The sequence below is a fragment of the Seriola dumerili genome, unplaced genomic scaffold (assembly GCF_002260705.1).
Source record: "Seriola dumerili isolate Sdu_G_001 unplaced genomic scaffold, Sdu_1.0 BDQW01000018.1, whole genome shotgun sequence".
NCBI lineage: Eukaryota > Metazoa > Chordata > Actinopteri > Carangiformes > Carangidae > Seriola > Seriola dumerili.
The window spans coordinates 2,778,114-2,795,205 of NW_019174273.1; the positions used below are offsets into that span (position 1 = coordinate 2,778,114).

General features: G+C 39.4%; 2 protein-coding genes and 1 long non-coding RNA gene across 3 annotated transcripts; all 3 read left to right on the top strand.

Annotated features, from left to right (window-relative positions):
* The first annotated feature begins 685 nt into the window (after positions 1 to 685).
* On the top strand, positions 686 to 2,040 carry LOC111233355. The gene is made up of 3 exons (XR_002665602.1): positions 686 to 723; positions 1,817 to 1,942; positions 2,026 to 2,040. It is a non-coding gene; the product is annotated as an uncharacterized LOC111233355 (long non-coding RNA).
* LOC111233348 (histone-arginine methyltransferase CARM1-like) lies at positions 2,041 to 10,303 on the top strand. Its single transcript, XM_022761153.1, has 11 exons — positions 2,041 to 2,177; positions 2,253 to 2,357; positions 3,229 to 3,339; positions 5,395 to 5,572; positions 5,841 to 5,931; positions 7,493 to 7,574; positions 8,131 to 8,216; positions 8,639 to 8,728; positions 8,882 to 9,019; positions 9,580 to 9,669; positions 9,953 to 10,303. The coding sequence occupies exons 1-11, from the start codon at positions 2,142 to 2,144 to the stop codon at positions 9,975 to 9,977; spliced, it is 1,032 nt and encodes a 343-aa protein (XP_022616874.1). The 5' UTR covers positions 2,041 to 2,141; the 3' UTR covers positions 9,978 to 10,303.
* A 1,320-nt stretch (positions 10,304 to 11,623) lies between these two features.
* On the top strand, positions 11,624 to 15,317 carry LOC111233199 (CCR4-NOT transcription complex subunit 9). Its single transcript, XM_022760962.1, has 8 exons — positions 11,624 to 11,762; positions 12,417 to 12,596; positions 12,692 to 12,807; positions 12,909 to 13,018; positions 13,107 to 13,216; positions 14,085 to 14,183; positions 14,270 to 14,361; positions 15,006 to 15,317. The coding sequence occupies exons 1-8, from the start codon at positions 11,745 to 11,747 to the stop codon at positions 15,172 to 15,174; spliced, it is 894 nt and encodes a 297-aa protein (XP_022616683.1). The 5' UTR covers positions 11,624 to 11,744; the 3' UTR covers positions 15,175 to 15,317.
* The last annotated feature ends 1,775 nt before the right edge of the window (positions 15,318 to 17,092 follow it).

Below are 17,092 nucleotides of genomic sequence, written 5' to 3' on the forward strand. Positions count from 1 at the left end.
TAAATGAATAAAAAGAAAGAAAGAAAATAAATAAATAACCTCAAAAAGATAGAAATAAATAATAATAGGAAAGTGGTTGAATGACTATATAATATGAACTACACAGATCAGTGAGTATAAATACCAGTAAAAGTGGTATAATCTGGTAAATGTGGTGTAATCTGGTTCATGGAGTGTAATCTGGTTCATGTGATGTAATCTGGTTAATGTGGTGTAATCTGGTTCATGTGGTGTAATCTGGTTAACGTGTTGTAATCTGGTTAACGTTATGCAATCTGGTTCATGTGGTGTAATCTGGTTCATGTGGTGTAATCTGGTTCATGGAGTGTAATCTGGTTCATGTGATGTAATCTGGTTAATGTGGTGTAATCTGGTTCATGTGGTGTAATCTGGTTAACGTGATGTAATCTGGTTCATGTGGTGTAATATGGTTCATGTGTTGTAATTTGGTTCATGTGGTGTAATTTGGTTCATGTGTTGTAATCTGGTTAATGTGTTGTAATCCGGTTAATGTTGTTTAATCTGGTTCATGTGGTGTAATGTGGTTCATGTGGTGTGATCTGGTTAACGTGGTGTAATATGGTTGTGTTCTGAAGGACGTGCCGGCCCAGGAGGAGGGAGGCAATGAGCAGCAGATCAGTGTGTGCAGACAGAGAGCTGAGCAGGAGCTCACTCTGCTCCTCACCACAGGCCTGGAGGCTCAGCAGCTCACTGTGCAGGATGGTGAGTGTTGGAGGAACACACACACACACACACACACACACACACACACACACACACACACACACACACACTTACACTATGCTTGCTTATTCAGAGAATACCATGGAATAAGGATGTAGTAGTGGAAAGAGTGTGTGCCAAAAGTGCAGTGTTTAGATAAAGAGGACCCGACCAGAGCTGGAATATTAGAATCACTCTCAATCAACTCTGATCATTAATAATACCATTTTCCTTATTTATATTCTCCTTTACTCAAGTACAATTTGCATACATAGGAGCAGGATATAACAATGATTGCAGCCGGTGGTAAAAACTACAATTTATACTGTTAGTACTGGTAGTTCAGTGTCAATTACAGTGTATCATATTGTATAAAAAAGTCTTCTTAAAACAAAAAACGTGAAATTATTTTGTCCTGATTCAGTACAAACTTGTTCCAAGAATTTTCTTTTCGAAAGACAGAGAGGCAAAACACAATTTTGGAAATTTTGGAAAATGTAGGAAGTAAATTAGTAAAATTATAATCAGTGCAAAGTTTTTTTCTTTTCTTTTCTTTTCCTTTCTTTTCTTTTCTTTTCTTTTCTTTTATATACAGTATATGGAAGCCATGAAAGACAAGAGAATTCTTTATTTATTTATTTTTTTCAGGCTCATTTTTCTAGTTCTTTTTTCATCTGTATAAACAACTTCGAGAGGCAAGTCAATTTTTTTTTTCAGGGAAGAAAGAAATAATTTAGAAACTTGAAAAATGATCCTGGCAAAAAAAGAAAAAAATTCACTTGGTAAGTAATATATATAATAATAATATTGTTGCATAGTGTGTAGCACTTAGTCTGCAAAGTAACTAGGAAATACAGATATCACTATACATCTATATGGATAACTATGGATGTAGATGATTAAAATGTATTCTTAATATTCCCCTCTGGTGGCAGCATAATGGAAACACTTTTATATAATATATACATATATAAGGAAATTTTGGCCTGTGTTTAAATTAAAGGTAAAACTTAAACAATGTCCCAGGTTTGATGGTAATCTGATCCATACTTATTGATATCTTGCTTTTGATTGATTGATTGATGTTTTTTAGGCAACAGAGCATCAGTCTTCCAGTTTACTGTTTCCAAAGAAATGGACTGCTGCCAGGTCGGAGGTCAGTCCTTCCTGGTCTCTGTCGGCAAGATGAGTCTTCTGCTGCAGTTCAAAAGTCCAACTGGTTCGTTCAGTATATGGTGACACACAGGTCATTCTGCTCATCGCTGTGTGTCAGGAGCTCACACATATTGTTCTTTGGTGCAGATATGAAGAACTTCCAGCAGCTGCTGAAGAGAAAGAATGAAGAAGAGCCCATAGAAAGAAATAAGAGAGGGAGTGAGGATGAAGAGAGTCAAACTCCTTCTAGGAGACATCCCACAATGTTGACTGAAAACATGCCTACACAGTGCTACCAAGTAAGACACAATAATTCTGACTGTATCTAAAAAGAAGAGGAAATACAAGCAGCTAACTGTTGTGTGTGTGTTTAGTTCCACAGCTGTCTGTCCCAGCAGCAGAACCTGCTTCAAGACTACATGAGGACCGCCACCTATCAGAGAGCCATGTTAGTCAATGAGACTGATTTCAGAGACAAGGTGACAGCACACAACCCACACATGACTTTTGATGGCATTATATAGCAGACATTATATTGTAAAATGCTCCTTTAGTAAGTCTGTATTCTTGTCAATAGCAGATTTGTACAGTAACATAGTGCAGTGCAATTTTACTTATTTTATTAAAATGTATTCAAACCAGTGATATATGGAGCAGACCCAATTTGTAATTGACTGACAACATCCTTTAAAGGTCCCATATAGTATAAAGGTAGATGTCCAGTTGTTGTTTGATTATAAAGCAGGTCTAGGTTCTATATTAATACTGTGAAAGTATCAAAGCCTCAGTCCACAGAGAAATGCACACAGCCTATATTCAGAAACTGAGCCTTAAAACCAGCCGTCAGAACTTCCTGAACTTTGTGATGTCACAATAACTTCTTATCAGCACCTCTAATAAAACACAGGAAACGTGTCAAATATGGGACCTTTAAATTTTGAAAATCGGTAGTTTATCCTAAATTAACAAACTTTGAGAGTTATAGATGAATTTTTCCAGATATAATAATAACACACAGAATGAAATTAGCCTTATAGTTTTGCCATTAAAATGACACTGTTAGTGAAATGAAACCAGAGACTAAACTTTCTTGTCCTGTTAGACTTCAATGTAACAATATTGTCATGTTAATATATTAGTTTAGTGACTACAGTGTGTTGTCATAACTCACAGACTACAGTTATATATTTGGAATTATCAGAGCTCACTGAGACAGATGAAGAGACATGAATTTAATAGTTGAATTTCAGATAAAAATAATAAGAGTGTATACAATAAGTTTGCATGTATTTAAATGGTTTGTTGTGATTAGAAGCTGACAGCAGCATGACCTGTTCTCCTCTCTTCCAGGTGGTTCTGGATGTTTGTTGTGGTTCTGGTATTCTGTCTTACTTTGCCATCCAGGCTGGAGCCACCAGAGTGTATGCTGTTGAGTCCAGCCCCATGGCCAAGTACACACAGGTCAGTACATTCAAAGGTCCAAATAGTCTAAATGTAGCTGTCCATGTGTTGTTTGATTATAGATCAGGTCTAGGTTCTTTATTAACACTGTGAAAGTATCAAAGCCTCACTCCACAGAGAAATGCACACAGCTTGTATTCAGAAACTGAGCCTTAAAACCAGCCGTCAGGACTTCCTGAACTTTGTGATGTCACTACAAAGCAGTCACCACCTCAAGTCCCACCCACCTGGACTCACCATCCAACCTTGCAGGATTTGGTTTCTCTGAGTGTTTACCTAAATTCTGCTATATTTTTATTGGATCACTCAGAAAACAGTCAGCCAATCAGAAGAAAGGCTCAGATCCTCTCTTCTGATTGGCTTACCGACCTGTTACTGTTACCTGTTACTAGAGCTCCAGGGAGAAGCCTGAGAGAGGAGATGTAAAACTACATTGAGATGTTTTTGATTCTTAAAACCACAAATATATCTTCTTATGAATATCAAACATTCAAAATAAAACACAGGAGAAGAGGAAAATATGGAACATTTAAATCCCCTGTCCTCTCATTACATTGTCCGCTTTAAAACACAGTGATGTCACACACAGGTTTCACAACTGGTCTTCTTCTCTACAGAAATGAAACCATTGTTTGAGTCTCTGTAACTAAACTACTAAAGATTTGAATCTCCTGACTATGAGCTCACATGTAGAGGCCGGAGAATAATATTGTGTGTATTGGCTTTGCTAGAGCCTAAAGAGAAACCACAGCAATGCACACACACACACACACACACACACACACATACACACACACACACACACACACACATACCCACATACACACACATACACATACACATACACACGCCCACACAGGGTACATACATCACATGCAGAGCATGGCATTCTGGGGAGTTAATGGGTTGCAGCAACATCTGGCCCACAGTTCAGAAGGGTAGGGGCTAGAGAGACGCTGATACACACAGAACAGAGATTATACCGATATATGGGGATTACATCTGCCTGTTATACTGAAGATCCACAGGTCTCCAATATGATGAACTATTGATCATCACAGAAATCTATTTACTGACACTCATGTTTCCTAATCATTGGCTGCATTTACATGGGATTTTTTCCTCCTTTAAATATCATCAATATGATAATATGATAAGTAAAAACAAAGGCTTCACAGGGTGTCACATTCATCTGCGCCACAGTAGGTAGTCACAATGGGCAGCTGAGCTTTGTTAGCCAAGCTTCTTTCTCGGGGGCTCTGAGCCCTAGATCCATCCTGGAAAGGACAGGTGACTGCTGGTGGTCTTCGGGGCCAGGATCTGGCTGGATGGTAGCTCCAGGAGCAGCAGGGTGGATGCTATCAGACTCGAAGGGAAGGCGGTGGCTCGCAGGCCTGGTGTTAACCACAGGAGCAGTTGACTGGAGGCCAACCAACTGAGAAACATGCTAAAAACTAGCAGAATGTTGGCTAGCTCTGGCTAGCTCTGGTTACCCCCCCAGAGCTAGCCAGAGCTAGTGTGTCTTCCTCAAGCTGGGGTCCTCAATGAGAGGCCTGGGAGTTTGAGGGTTCTGTCCAGTGTCCTCAGATGTTGTGCCTGGAATCTGCTGGAGCCACTCCCAGTTTGGGGTTCCCAGCCCCAGATGTTCCTATTACCACGGGGACCACCTTGGACCTCACCCACCACATCTGTTCCAGTTGTTCTTTCAGCCCCTGGTGCGTCTGGATCTTCTCGTGCTCCTTCTTCCTGATGTTACCGTTAGCTTGGTTTGACACATCTGGTTGGTTCACCAGCAGCTGATTGTCGGTCTGGAACTTGGAGGGAGGGGCTTGGTCTTCCAATATATCTGTAAACCTCTATATATAATGCATATACAGGTTGTGGCTCAGGAAGTGCAGGAGCTGATCGTCCACTAACTGGACTCTGGTCTCTAAGAAGTGCAGTGTGTTTACTGTATACTGCCTGGTGTAGCAGATACCTCCACGGTCCTGTGTACACATATGAGGATTCTTTAGTTACATGTCTTTACAGTGTGTGTTTCTGTCTCCTGTGCAGATCATGGTCCAGAGTAACAGTCTGTCCGAGCGGATCAGGGTCCTGGAGGGGGAGGTGGAGGAGGTCAGCTGTCCCGACATGGTGGATGTCATCGTCTCTGAGCCCATAGGTTACATGCTGCTCAACGAGAGACTGATGGAGAGCTTCCTGCATGCCAGGAAGTGGCTCAAACCCAATGGTAGGAGTGGAGACATTGTCATTTTGCTTTGTTAGAGCTCGGGTCTTATTTTTGTAGTTTTTTCTGGCAGGAAGTAAAACCACCAAAATAAGATCCAAGCTTTTATAAACAAGAATTATAGTGTTGGACAAAGCCACTGAAACTCCCTGTCCATTAATTATTAAAAAACCATGTCTCTCTGTCTCTCTCTGTCTCTCTCTCTCTCTCTCTCTCTCTCTCTCTCTCTCTCTCTCTCTCTCTCTCATATTCACTTCCTCTGTCTCTCCAGGTCTGATGTTTCCCTCCTGTGGTGACATTCATCTGGCTCCCTTCAGTGATGAGCAGCTCTACTTTGAACACTACGCACGAGCCACTTTCTGGTCTCTCTCTCTCACCACACACACACACACACGCACACGCACACACACACGCACACGCATGCATGCACACGCATGCATGCACGCACGCACAGGCATAAATCCATGCATGACAACACAAACACACTGGCTCGCATTCTTTCTCTTTCTCTCTCTCTCTCTCTCTCTCTCTCTCTCTCTCTCTCTTTCTCTCTATAACTCACACACACACACACACACACACACACACAGTGTTCTCATTGCTTGACCTCAGTCAGGCATGTTTCCTGTTGGGTGTAAAACGCTCGGGTTCAGTCCAGTCCTGACTCATACAGACCAACTAAGATTTGACTGATAGGAGCTTTTTCCAGGCCGATAAGTTTGAGTTGAGGCTGATATTTTCTACAGTAAGACCCTTATAAAGGATTTATGAATGGTTTATAACTAGTTTAGCAATGAGTTACTATAAGGCTCCTTTTACCAGTTTTAAATAGTAGTAAGTCCTTAATAAGATTAATGAGTAGTAAGCATCAACTTGATCTTGCCAAATAGTGAACCTGCATCAGTGTATGAAAACTGTGTTATAACTTGTTTATAATTGTTTATTTAGGATTTATAAAGTGGTAACAACTAAATTAATAATAATAAATAATAAGTGCTTTATAAAGGTAGTCTTATTGTAAAGTGGTATCCAATATATTTAAAAGAGGAACAGTGGTTCAAAAACTTGTTCTTTTTTTGGTGAAAAATAACCTTATTTAGGCTGAATGTGGATGATCATGTCATTTGTGTATTTATTTCAGCCAATCAGAAGAAAGGAGGTTCTGAGCCTCTCTTCTGATTGGCTGACAGTTTTCTGCACGGTCCAATAAAAATATAGCAGATTTCAGGTAAAACACTCAGAGAAACCAAATCCTGCAAGGTTGGATGGTGGGTTCAGGTGGGCGGGGCTTGGGGCATGGCTGAGAGCGGTGACTTCTTTGTTGTGACATCACAAAGTTCAGGAAGTCCTGATGGCTGGTTTTAAGGCTCAGTTCCTGAATACAGGCTGTGTGCATTTCTCTGTGGACTGAGGCTTTGATACTTTCACAGTATTAATATAGAACCTGGACCTGATCTATAATCACACTACACATGGTCATATACCTTTAGACTAGTAGTATAGACATCCAACCCATATGAATCATTTTTTGATACATTAATTTATTCATTTGTACCACTGAATATTTTTTGTATTGTGTTACAATCCTGTTCTTCTGCAAACAATACACACTCTGTTGTGCATACAGTAAGTGTATGCAAGCATCCGAGCGTGTGTGTGTGTGTGTGTGTGTGGTAGCTTCACTGTTCCACCACTATGTGCAGGTCAGGCTCAGTCAGCCTTGAGGAATGTAAGGTAAACTATAAACTGATGTCACATTTCAAAAATAGTAGAATTTCTGCCTACGTGATATAATCACTGTGAAGGATGAAAACTCATCGCTTGTTAGAGACTCAGTGGTCACATGGTAAGATGTGTTTAAATGTGTCAGCTGAAATGATTAGCTCATGTATCAATCAGCTGACTTTATTTGTCCTTATTCAGGCAGCAGAGAAGCTTCTATGGTGTTAACCTGAGTGCTCTTCACGGTGCTGCAGTGGATGAGTTCTTCAGGCAGCCTATAGTGGTAAGGTCCATTCACTGTGTATATCAAACCGGTTACCACAATATCAGCATCTTATCACAAGTGGATGTTATATAGCCAAACAAGCCAAACAGAACTTTGTTTTTAACTGCAGTGGAGATCTTCAAGTTTTTAATGTATTATTTATTTCATTTATATATGCAAGTTTATTATAACAACATACATATCAAAAATCTATATGCTCATATACATTTTTCTTACTTTCTCACTAAGTTTAAACAGTCTTGGAAAGAGGTCTCAGACTTTTGGATCCTTCTGTTCATAATATCAGCATATATTGACAAATTTTGGGATTGATATATATTTATGTGACATATGTCTACAATATAAGCATACGTACATAAACATATATATTTGTATGGGCTAGACATATATGTCAATATTTTTACATATATGTACATATATTTCATTATATGGACATACAGTATATTACTTTTGTGTATGGGCTTTGTCTGCTATTGAAGAACAAATGCCCCAAATGGAGTAAAAAAACATATAGTACTCATTTTTAAACTTCCTTATTTAATGTTTCTTTCAGGACACATTTGATGTGCAGATCTTGATGGCCAGGTCTGTGAAGCACTGCATCAACTTCAAGGAGGCTAAAGAAGAGGATCTGCACAGGTTATCATAGTTGATTATCAAGCATGTTTTTGAAGCGTCTGAAGTTGCATTCATTCATTTACTGGTGGAAGAAGTGTTAAAATCTTTCACTTGAGGTCAAGTAAAAATACCACCTATAACAATAAACCCTATTACAGGTAAAAGTTCAGCATTTAAATTTACTATAAAACTATTTTCAAAAGAATTTCTGATGCATTTTGATCAATTCGTCCCTGTCCGTCCATCCCCACCCTAACCCTAACCCGACCCAGTCTCCCCTGCACTATTCCCAAGATGGATTAATCCTTGTTCTGGTTCAGCAGCAGATAGTAAAACAATACAACAAAGGACACAAAGAACACGAGCAATGCTGGATGAGATAAGGGAAAAAGATGTGCTTAACGTCATTGTTAAAAAAAAAAACATTTTTGTGTTGCTTCTAGAATGGAGATTCCCTTTGTGTTTACACTGCTGCAGTCTGGTCTGGTTCACGGACTGGCCTTTTGGTTCGATGTTGCTTATCTGGGATCCACGTATGTCTGACTTTCTTCTAGTCTCTTGCAAAATCTTGCAAAAGCTTTTTAATACATTACATTCGGAGCAGTTGAGACTCATGTTAAGTCATGACTCCGACAACATAGAATATTCACTGGAATTCAGTGTGTAGTGATGTAATCTCTCTGCAGGTCAGCAGTGTGGCTCTCCACAGCTCCCACTGAGCCTCTGACCCGCTGGTATCAGGTCAGGTGTTTGCTTCAGACACCGCTCTTTGCCAAGCTGGGGCAAACTCTGTCTGGGACTGTTCTGCTGGCCGCCAACAGCAGGTACACCTGTGCTCACACCTGGACCTCCGAGTGTGTATCTACAAACGTCACACTGTCGCAGCGGTGGCGGTATTCTGTCACTGTCGTACTGGTTTATCTCTTCTTATTGTTTGGTTCAGAACTGGACCAGAGACAGAAATGTTACACATGTCATGAGTGATGTTGTCATATATGTCACCTATAAGTGGATATATTATTATCACATATATACATCCTCTGGATATATGAAGATATACATTTATAACATATATGAAATACCCATAGTAAAATTTGTATATGAATATATATTTAAAAAAATGTCTATAGAATTTAATACCTTTTTACTTTATTTTATAAGAATCTTTACATAGACTCACACACACACACACACACACACACACACACAACACACATCACACACACACATGCTAACACGACACACACAGCGGTCATCGTACACACACACACACATATATATTATTTATTATTATTATTATATTATTATTAACCTTATTTAATTTATTATATATATTTTTTGTGTCATCAAATCATCACCATCCTTTGTCTTTTCCTCCTTCCAGGCAGAGCTATGACATCCACATCACAGCCACAGTCGACCAATCAGGCTTCAGATCTGGAAACATCCTGGACCTCAAGGACCCTTTCTTCAGGTCACCTCTGATACATACGTTACATTTCATAATTGAATATTTTATGACAAAGTAACATATAAAGGAATATGATATTAATGGAAATCCAACTGTGTCTCGGTGAATAACTTGAATCTACTCCAGAGGGAAGTCGTAAATAGTAATAGTTAGACTTGTTATTAGACTACTTGTGGTTTCATTTTTGTGACAGAAGAACCTTTCTTCTCACATTTGTCGTACAGATTGTGTGTGTGTGAAGTTCAGGTTAAAAAACACTCAAGTGTAACTGTGCCTCTGTGTGCAGGATGCCATCCTGGTTCCACAACTAGAGACCTACAGAACATTGGTGGGTCACCAATGGTCCAGGCCGGGGGTCTCTCTCGTCCAGGATGCAAGGTGAGGAAAACAGAGCTCAACCTTCAACTGCTGCATAGAAAACATAGGAAAGTGTTTTTTTACTGTCGATCTCTTTCATCTCCAGAGGAATCGGATAAGGAATCATCCTGTCACACCTCCACATACCTGAGCTTTGACTCGTCTTTGTTGTTCTTTTTTACATTTTGTTGGTAAATTGAAAGTTGAATTGAATGTGAAGCTAGAGTAAAAGTTGAATTTGTGACCTTAAGTCACACAAGTTACACAAACTTCAATTTAATATAAATGTCCTACAGATATTGTATCTGTATATACTGCACACATACACATGTATTAATAAAATGTTCCCCTCTCACAAACTGGAATCCATCTACTATTGAATGCACACAGCACACTCAAGTACAGTGGTTACATTTAACCACTGCTAATGTACTGTTACCAGTACATTTATAGATGTTGTATCAGGATTAATGGAACCCTATAGAGGACTATATTCAAATGCTAATGCAAACTTGAAAATGAAAATGTAATTCCACAATAGCATTATAATTTTCCACATATGTATGTGTTGAGTAAAAATAAAGACAAAAATACAATAATTCAATTTGCATTTTCATTTTCACATATAGGTGTTCTTTGGAAGCCGATAGGGACTATATTCAAATGATGATTATTAATGAAACATGAAATGATGTGTAAACAACAAAACAACTGTTTTTCACAGTGGAGGGATACCTGCATGATGTCCCCATGGTCACCATATTGATATGTAGTTTTTTCTTTACATTGATTGTCTTGATGCAGTGTAACTATTGGTTCAGCTGTTGTAGATATTTTATATATTCAGCAGATATATCTTTTCTTCCGACCTGAAGTGGAAGAACTACAAACATGCAGATGATTTGTGTATCGCTACGCGGCGCAGCTAGCTAGATTTCATTTCAGTCATAATATTTTGAGAATAAAGTTGGAATTTTGAGGATAAAATCATAATTTTACAAGAAATAAAGTAATTATATTATTTATAATTTACAATTTTTACAAGAAAAAAGGTCATAATATTAGAAGAATAAAGTGGTAATTCAAGATTAGGGGTTGTTTTAGAGGAGAAATATAAGAAACTTTAAAGTGATGAACATGGAGCATCCTGTGAAGTTCTACTTTAGCAGAGGTTTCAAAAATAAAGAGATACTTCATCTTTTGGCTCATCAGCATCAGCATCAGCATCATCATCATCATCATCATCATCAGCAGCAGCAGCAGCGGGACATTGAAAAGATTGTGAAGAAACTGAGTCTGTTCTATTGTTACACAGACAAACAGCAGCTGCCGGAAGCAGCTCAGGCTCCCACTGACTGTCCTTTTACCTGTTTGATTGGTTGCTTGTAATATTACTAGATATTATGTTTTTGTCCCTCGAAAATTTACATTTTTAATCCTCGTAGTATTATGTCTTTTTTTTTAAATAACCTGATTTCTGAAAATTACAGATCCAATTAAAACGAAGAAGAGCTCATACAATCTACTCCAGTACAGTAGGAGGCGGTATGCACCTGTAATAAAAACAAACGAAGAAGAAGAACCAGAAGCTGGACGCCAATGAAGCCAAACATCATCAGTATTTCAGGAGAATATTTCTATTTCAGTTCTTCCAAAGACTTCAACTTTAATAGCACATTTTTTTAAAGGTCTTACTGGATTAAATTCAAGCGCTGCACACAATGTTGGCCACGGGAGCAGTAAGTAGACACGACTATTAACTTTCAATATTAGCTAGTTAGCTAGCTTGAGCTAACCTACATGTAAGTTACCCTGGCTGTCTAATTCTAACCATATTCAAGTTGCTAAGGTAGAAATTTACTCCACACTCAGCATTTCTCCAGTTCAGTGTTCATGTTAGGATTTAAAACTGTTCACTGTTTAATTCGAGAAGTATGTGGTACATTTTGCATCGCATATTCATGTACAATGATGACTTTTGGTGAAGGGTGTAATGTCAACTGTACCAGACAATATGAATTAGAGAAGTACATTTCATATTAACGTTTACTCGATGTAAACTGCAGCAGCAGCAGCTGTTATGAGATGGACATTGTCTCTGTACAAGAGAGTACAGGTTTTTCTGGTTGATAGCATTTCTGTATTGATTTTTAAAGCTTTTAAAGGTCTTGTTTCGTGTTTCCTCAGTTCCTGTTATTATTGTCTTATTTTTTTAAATTTTTTTATTACTTGGTCATTTATTGTTCTGTGTGTAAATGAGTGTGTGTGTGTGTGAGAGAGGGGGTGGAGGGGTGTTTTATTGCTTTTATTCTGTAAAGCACTTTGTGTTACATTGTTTGTATGAAAAGTAATATACAAATAAAGTCTGATTTATTGATTGACAATATGTGCAGGCTGTAACCACAGCGCTGGCACAAGTGGACAGAGAAAAGATCTATCAGTGGATCAACGAGCTGTCCAGTCCAGAGACCAGGGAGAACGCCCTCCTGGAGCTCAGCAAGAAGAGGGAGTCGGTCCCAGACCTGGCCCCCATGCTGTGGCACTCATGTGGCACCATAGCGGCCCTGCTGCAGGTAAACCACAGCAAGGTTTTACACATGTGGGAAAGCTAACTAGATTTCAGCTGCTCCTAAATATACTAATATATATATATTTCTGTAATTGCCAGGAAATTGTCAACATCTACCCATCAATCAACCCCCCCACCCTCACAGCACACCAGTCCAACAGAGTATGTAACGCCCTGGCGCTACTCCAGTGTGTAGCCTCCCATCCAGAGACAAGGTAAATGCATTTCTTTATAAAAATTAATTAATTTCTTTCTAACTAATGAGGCATTTAATAAGCCGTTAGATTTGACAGTGTGGATGTTTGGTCCTCTACAGGTCAGCCTTCCTAGCTGCTCACATCCCCCTCTTCCTTTACCCCTTCTTACACACAGTGAGTAAAACGAGACCATTTGAGTACCTCCGCCTCACCAGCCTAGGAGTCATAGGTGAGAAACCTTCCTTCCACTTTACTGTTCTGTTTGCTTCAGTACATAATGTGTTTAAGTGTTGCTTCCATGTGTCCACGCTGTCCAGGTGCTTTGGTGAAAACAGACGAGCAGGAAGTGATCAACTTCCTCTTGACCACAGAGATTATTCCCTTGTGCCTTCGGATCATGGAGTCTGGCAGCGAGCTCTCCAAAACGGTACTCAGACCCCAATTTCAAAGTCATATAGACACATGAAATACATCAAATACAAATCATGAGTCACATAAGTCATCCAAAACGGAATGATCATAAAAACTACTAAATAGAAGAATGCATATAAAAATATATTTTGGCAGAGACGATCAGATTCATTAAGATGTCTATAAAAACAATCTGTCAATACTTCAACTATTACCACTTACAAAAAAAGGTGTAAGATCAAAATCTAAATTGAAACCCTGAGGTGCTATAGGGCAAATATATAAAATGCCTCTTCTAGAGGTTTTCACTGTTCAGTCCCTGTGTATCTCAGTGTGGAAGGATCACTTGAATGAGTTAAAAAGCAGAGCCACAGGGTTCTGCTACTTCTATGTTCCTGAGCTTAAACATGGTCAAAGACTGTTCTCACCCTGGACACTTCCTGTTTGACCTTCTGCCCTCAGGTAGATGCTGCAGGTCATTAAAAACTCAGACCAACAGACTCCTGAACAGTTTCTTTCCTGAGGTCATTCACACACTCAATCAACATACAGAATGAAAATGTGTGAATGTGCAATAACTACTTAAGACTGGCACTTTGAGTTTATTGGTTTTAATTGTTTTTAATCTATACTAGGTGTTTTTTTTAACAGTGTTGTATATTGTGTGCAATGTGTTCTTTTTAACTTACATGCCCCAATCAGGAGTAGCACTCCTAAGTTCGTTGTATTTTAAATACGGTGGCAATAAAGGCGTTCTATTTCCTCTATTTCTATGAATGAATGACAGAGGTGTTTGTCAGTTTTAGTGTTCACTGTTTCTTTGGATGGAGTGAACTACAGACAAGAAACTTCTCTTAAAAGAATTTGGACTTATTGTTTTTCAGGTTGCAACCTTCATCCTACAGAAGATTCTGCTGGACGACACAGGGCTTGCCTACATCTGTCAAACATACGAGCGCTTCTCACATGTTGCTATGATTCTGGTAAGTCACCAAGTGAGTAAGTGAATTATTCTGATGTAATATGTTTATATCTGGTAATTCTCTCTGACTCTGTCCTTGTGTTTCAGGGTAAAATGGTGCTCCAGTTGTCCAAAGAGCCGTCGGCCCGCCTCCTCAAGCATGTAGTCCGCTGTTACTTACGCCTGTCTGACAACTCCAGGTACTGAGTCCAAAAACCTGTTCTTTTTCTGGAGCTGTTGCAACACGATGCAACGCAGCACACAAACAGAATGAAATGAAACAGCGGGAAAGGAAACAAGTGAATGTGATAATATTGTGCTGGTGTTATGACAGAAAAGTATGTGTTATTTATATGATATAATAATTATAAACTTCATATTATAATAATATAATATAACTTAACATTATTATATTATAACATTATTATACAGTAACAATTGGAGAAGACACAAAGTTAAAGATGGAGCCTGATGAAGTGCTCAGTGCATCATGGGAGTTCCTGCAGTAGTCTAGGCCTATAGCAGCATCAGGACTCAACTGTCTCAGCTTCAGCTATAAGATTTATCAAAGAGGCTGATCTTAAATGAACCCAAACTGAGATTAGATTAAGGGTTACACAGCAAAAATATTTTTCTCATTAACTAAGAAAAATATGTTTTGTGTTTTCACAATTTAATTATGACTTCTTTAATTGAACTCTCCATATACACACATACAGTACATACATAGTATTAAACTCTGTGGTCACGGTGTATGATGTCATACTTTTCAACCCTAATGATGATCACATGTGGCAGAAGCATGTCCTCCATGTCTGACCTGTGTTTGCTCCTGTGTGTTCAGAGCCAGAGAAGCTCTACGGCAGTGCCTCCCGGACCAGCTCAAAGACACCACCTTCGCCCAGGTCCTTAAGGACGACACCACCACCAAACGCTGGCTGGCCCAGCTGGTCAAAAACCTGCAGGAGGGTCAGGTCACCGACCCCCGGGGCATCCCCCTCCCACCACAGTGACTCTCCCTGCTCCTCGCCCACCCCGAGGAACACCAGCAAGGAACTGCCACACAGACGACGAGCCTTAAGTCCTGGACGTAGATGTTTTTATGACAGACTTTCAAAGGATCTGATCCGTGGATCCACGGCTTCAAAGACACTCACATTTGTTGTCTCATCATGTGTTCTGCAACTGATGTACACATGTACAATAAATTGTTGCACTGAGATATTCCATGGTTATTATCATCAATCATCCTTAAATAGCTGAAAATAGATTCACTGACAGTGCGGATGGGCTGTAGTTTGCTGTAGTACCCAGTTGTGCCACTAGATGGTGCTCTTACTGTTCAGTAAACTGGAGTTCATAGCACTGGTTGGTCGCCAGTAAGAGTGCTGAGTCCAGTGGTCCGGACCAGTTAGTGAGCTGTCTGTGGAGTGCTCCTTAAAGAATATAAAATGTAAATATACTCTCTTATAAATTATGCCTATAATCTTATTGTTACACTGTATATTACTGTTTTATAAATATGAACTAGTAAGTGTTGAGGACGTGTCAAGACAACAGCAGATCAATTAGATTTCAGAATAAGAGGCGACTCAGTATTCATTTACATCTTTAAAGGTCCCATATTTTACGCTTTTATTTTGAAGTGTTGATCAACTTCCATTTGAAGTGAAGATATATTTGTGGGCCTTATTAGATCAACATTGGCATCAGCTGTATAAATGTGATATTAGAAACACTCTCTTATATCATAAAATTTGGAAAAAAAATCCTTTAACTTGTAAGCCGCCATTGTTTACATCGCAATGCAGTCTGGGTAATGACATCAAATGATTGAACTGCTCTCTTGCCTTGCAGAAAGATAAACATGTCTTCTGTCCAGCCTTTTCAATGAGGACCCGAGCACAACGGAAGCGAGGAGGACAACATGGGAGACATCACTCAAGATGGACATCACAATGAAGACAATCAGAGCGGTGAGGAGGCGAGACTGGGACAAAAATGGATCGTGTCAGTGCAGCAATAGAGAAGGAGAGCGTTTGTTGTCAGTAGCTGTTCAGGTTAAGCAGGGATCATGCTATCGGTTTATGATAAACGTATTCCAATGTCAGTCATTTTAGAGATTAGCATCCACTGCTGTCGTATGCTTTACAGGTTATGAGAATATAGAGTAAAATGCAATGGGTTATTGATTATATTTACAAATACAGACCCTTAAGTTCTCTACATTTAATTTTTATGTCTAACCTCTTCTGATTGGCTCACTGACCTGTTGTTACTAGAGCTCCAGAGAGAAACCTCAGAGAGGAGATGTAAAACTACACTGAGATGGTTTTTGGTTCTTAGAACCACAAATATATCTTCTTATGGATCAATTCAGAAAACGTATGATATTGACATACAGATGACTGACAGCTGAACGTGTTGTGATAACTGCTGTAAATGACTTCAGTTTTGCATTGTAGAAGTTGCTGCTGGGTACTGTAGTTTTTTTTTTTCCTTCCCTTTCGAGGAGGTCATTGTGAGGGAGCCCCTCCATTTTATTCCTGGCTAGGTCTGTGTAATTTGAGGCGGGAAACCGAGCTGGAGCTGTGGATTATTAATGCCTCAGAACCTGAGCAGGGAACACACAAGACCACGGAGAATATTCATATTCTAAACCTACAAACTTCTGTGTGTGAGCTCCCGGGTGTGTAAGTGATGTCAGTAATGAGTCCAGAGCTGAGCTGCAAGTGGTTTGTTGTTTGATGATGAATCTCTTCCTGATGTGCTGTCCTTGTGGCCTGCAGCTAAACTGGCCTGATCAAAGTTTGATGAACGAGGCTTAGTAACATTACACGGGACAGAAAACATTTTGACTCTGTGGTGAAGCTCTGCTGCTCCTCCACTTGGCATGACACGATACTGGGCCAAATCAGGTGATCCTGTGAG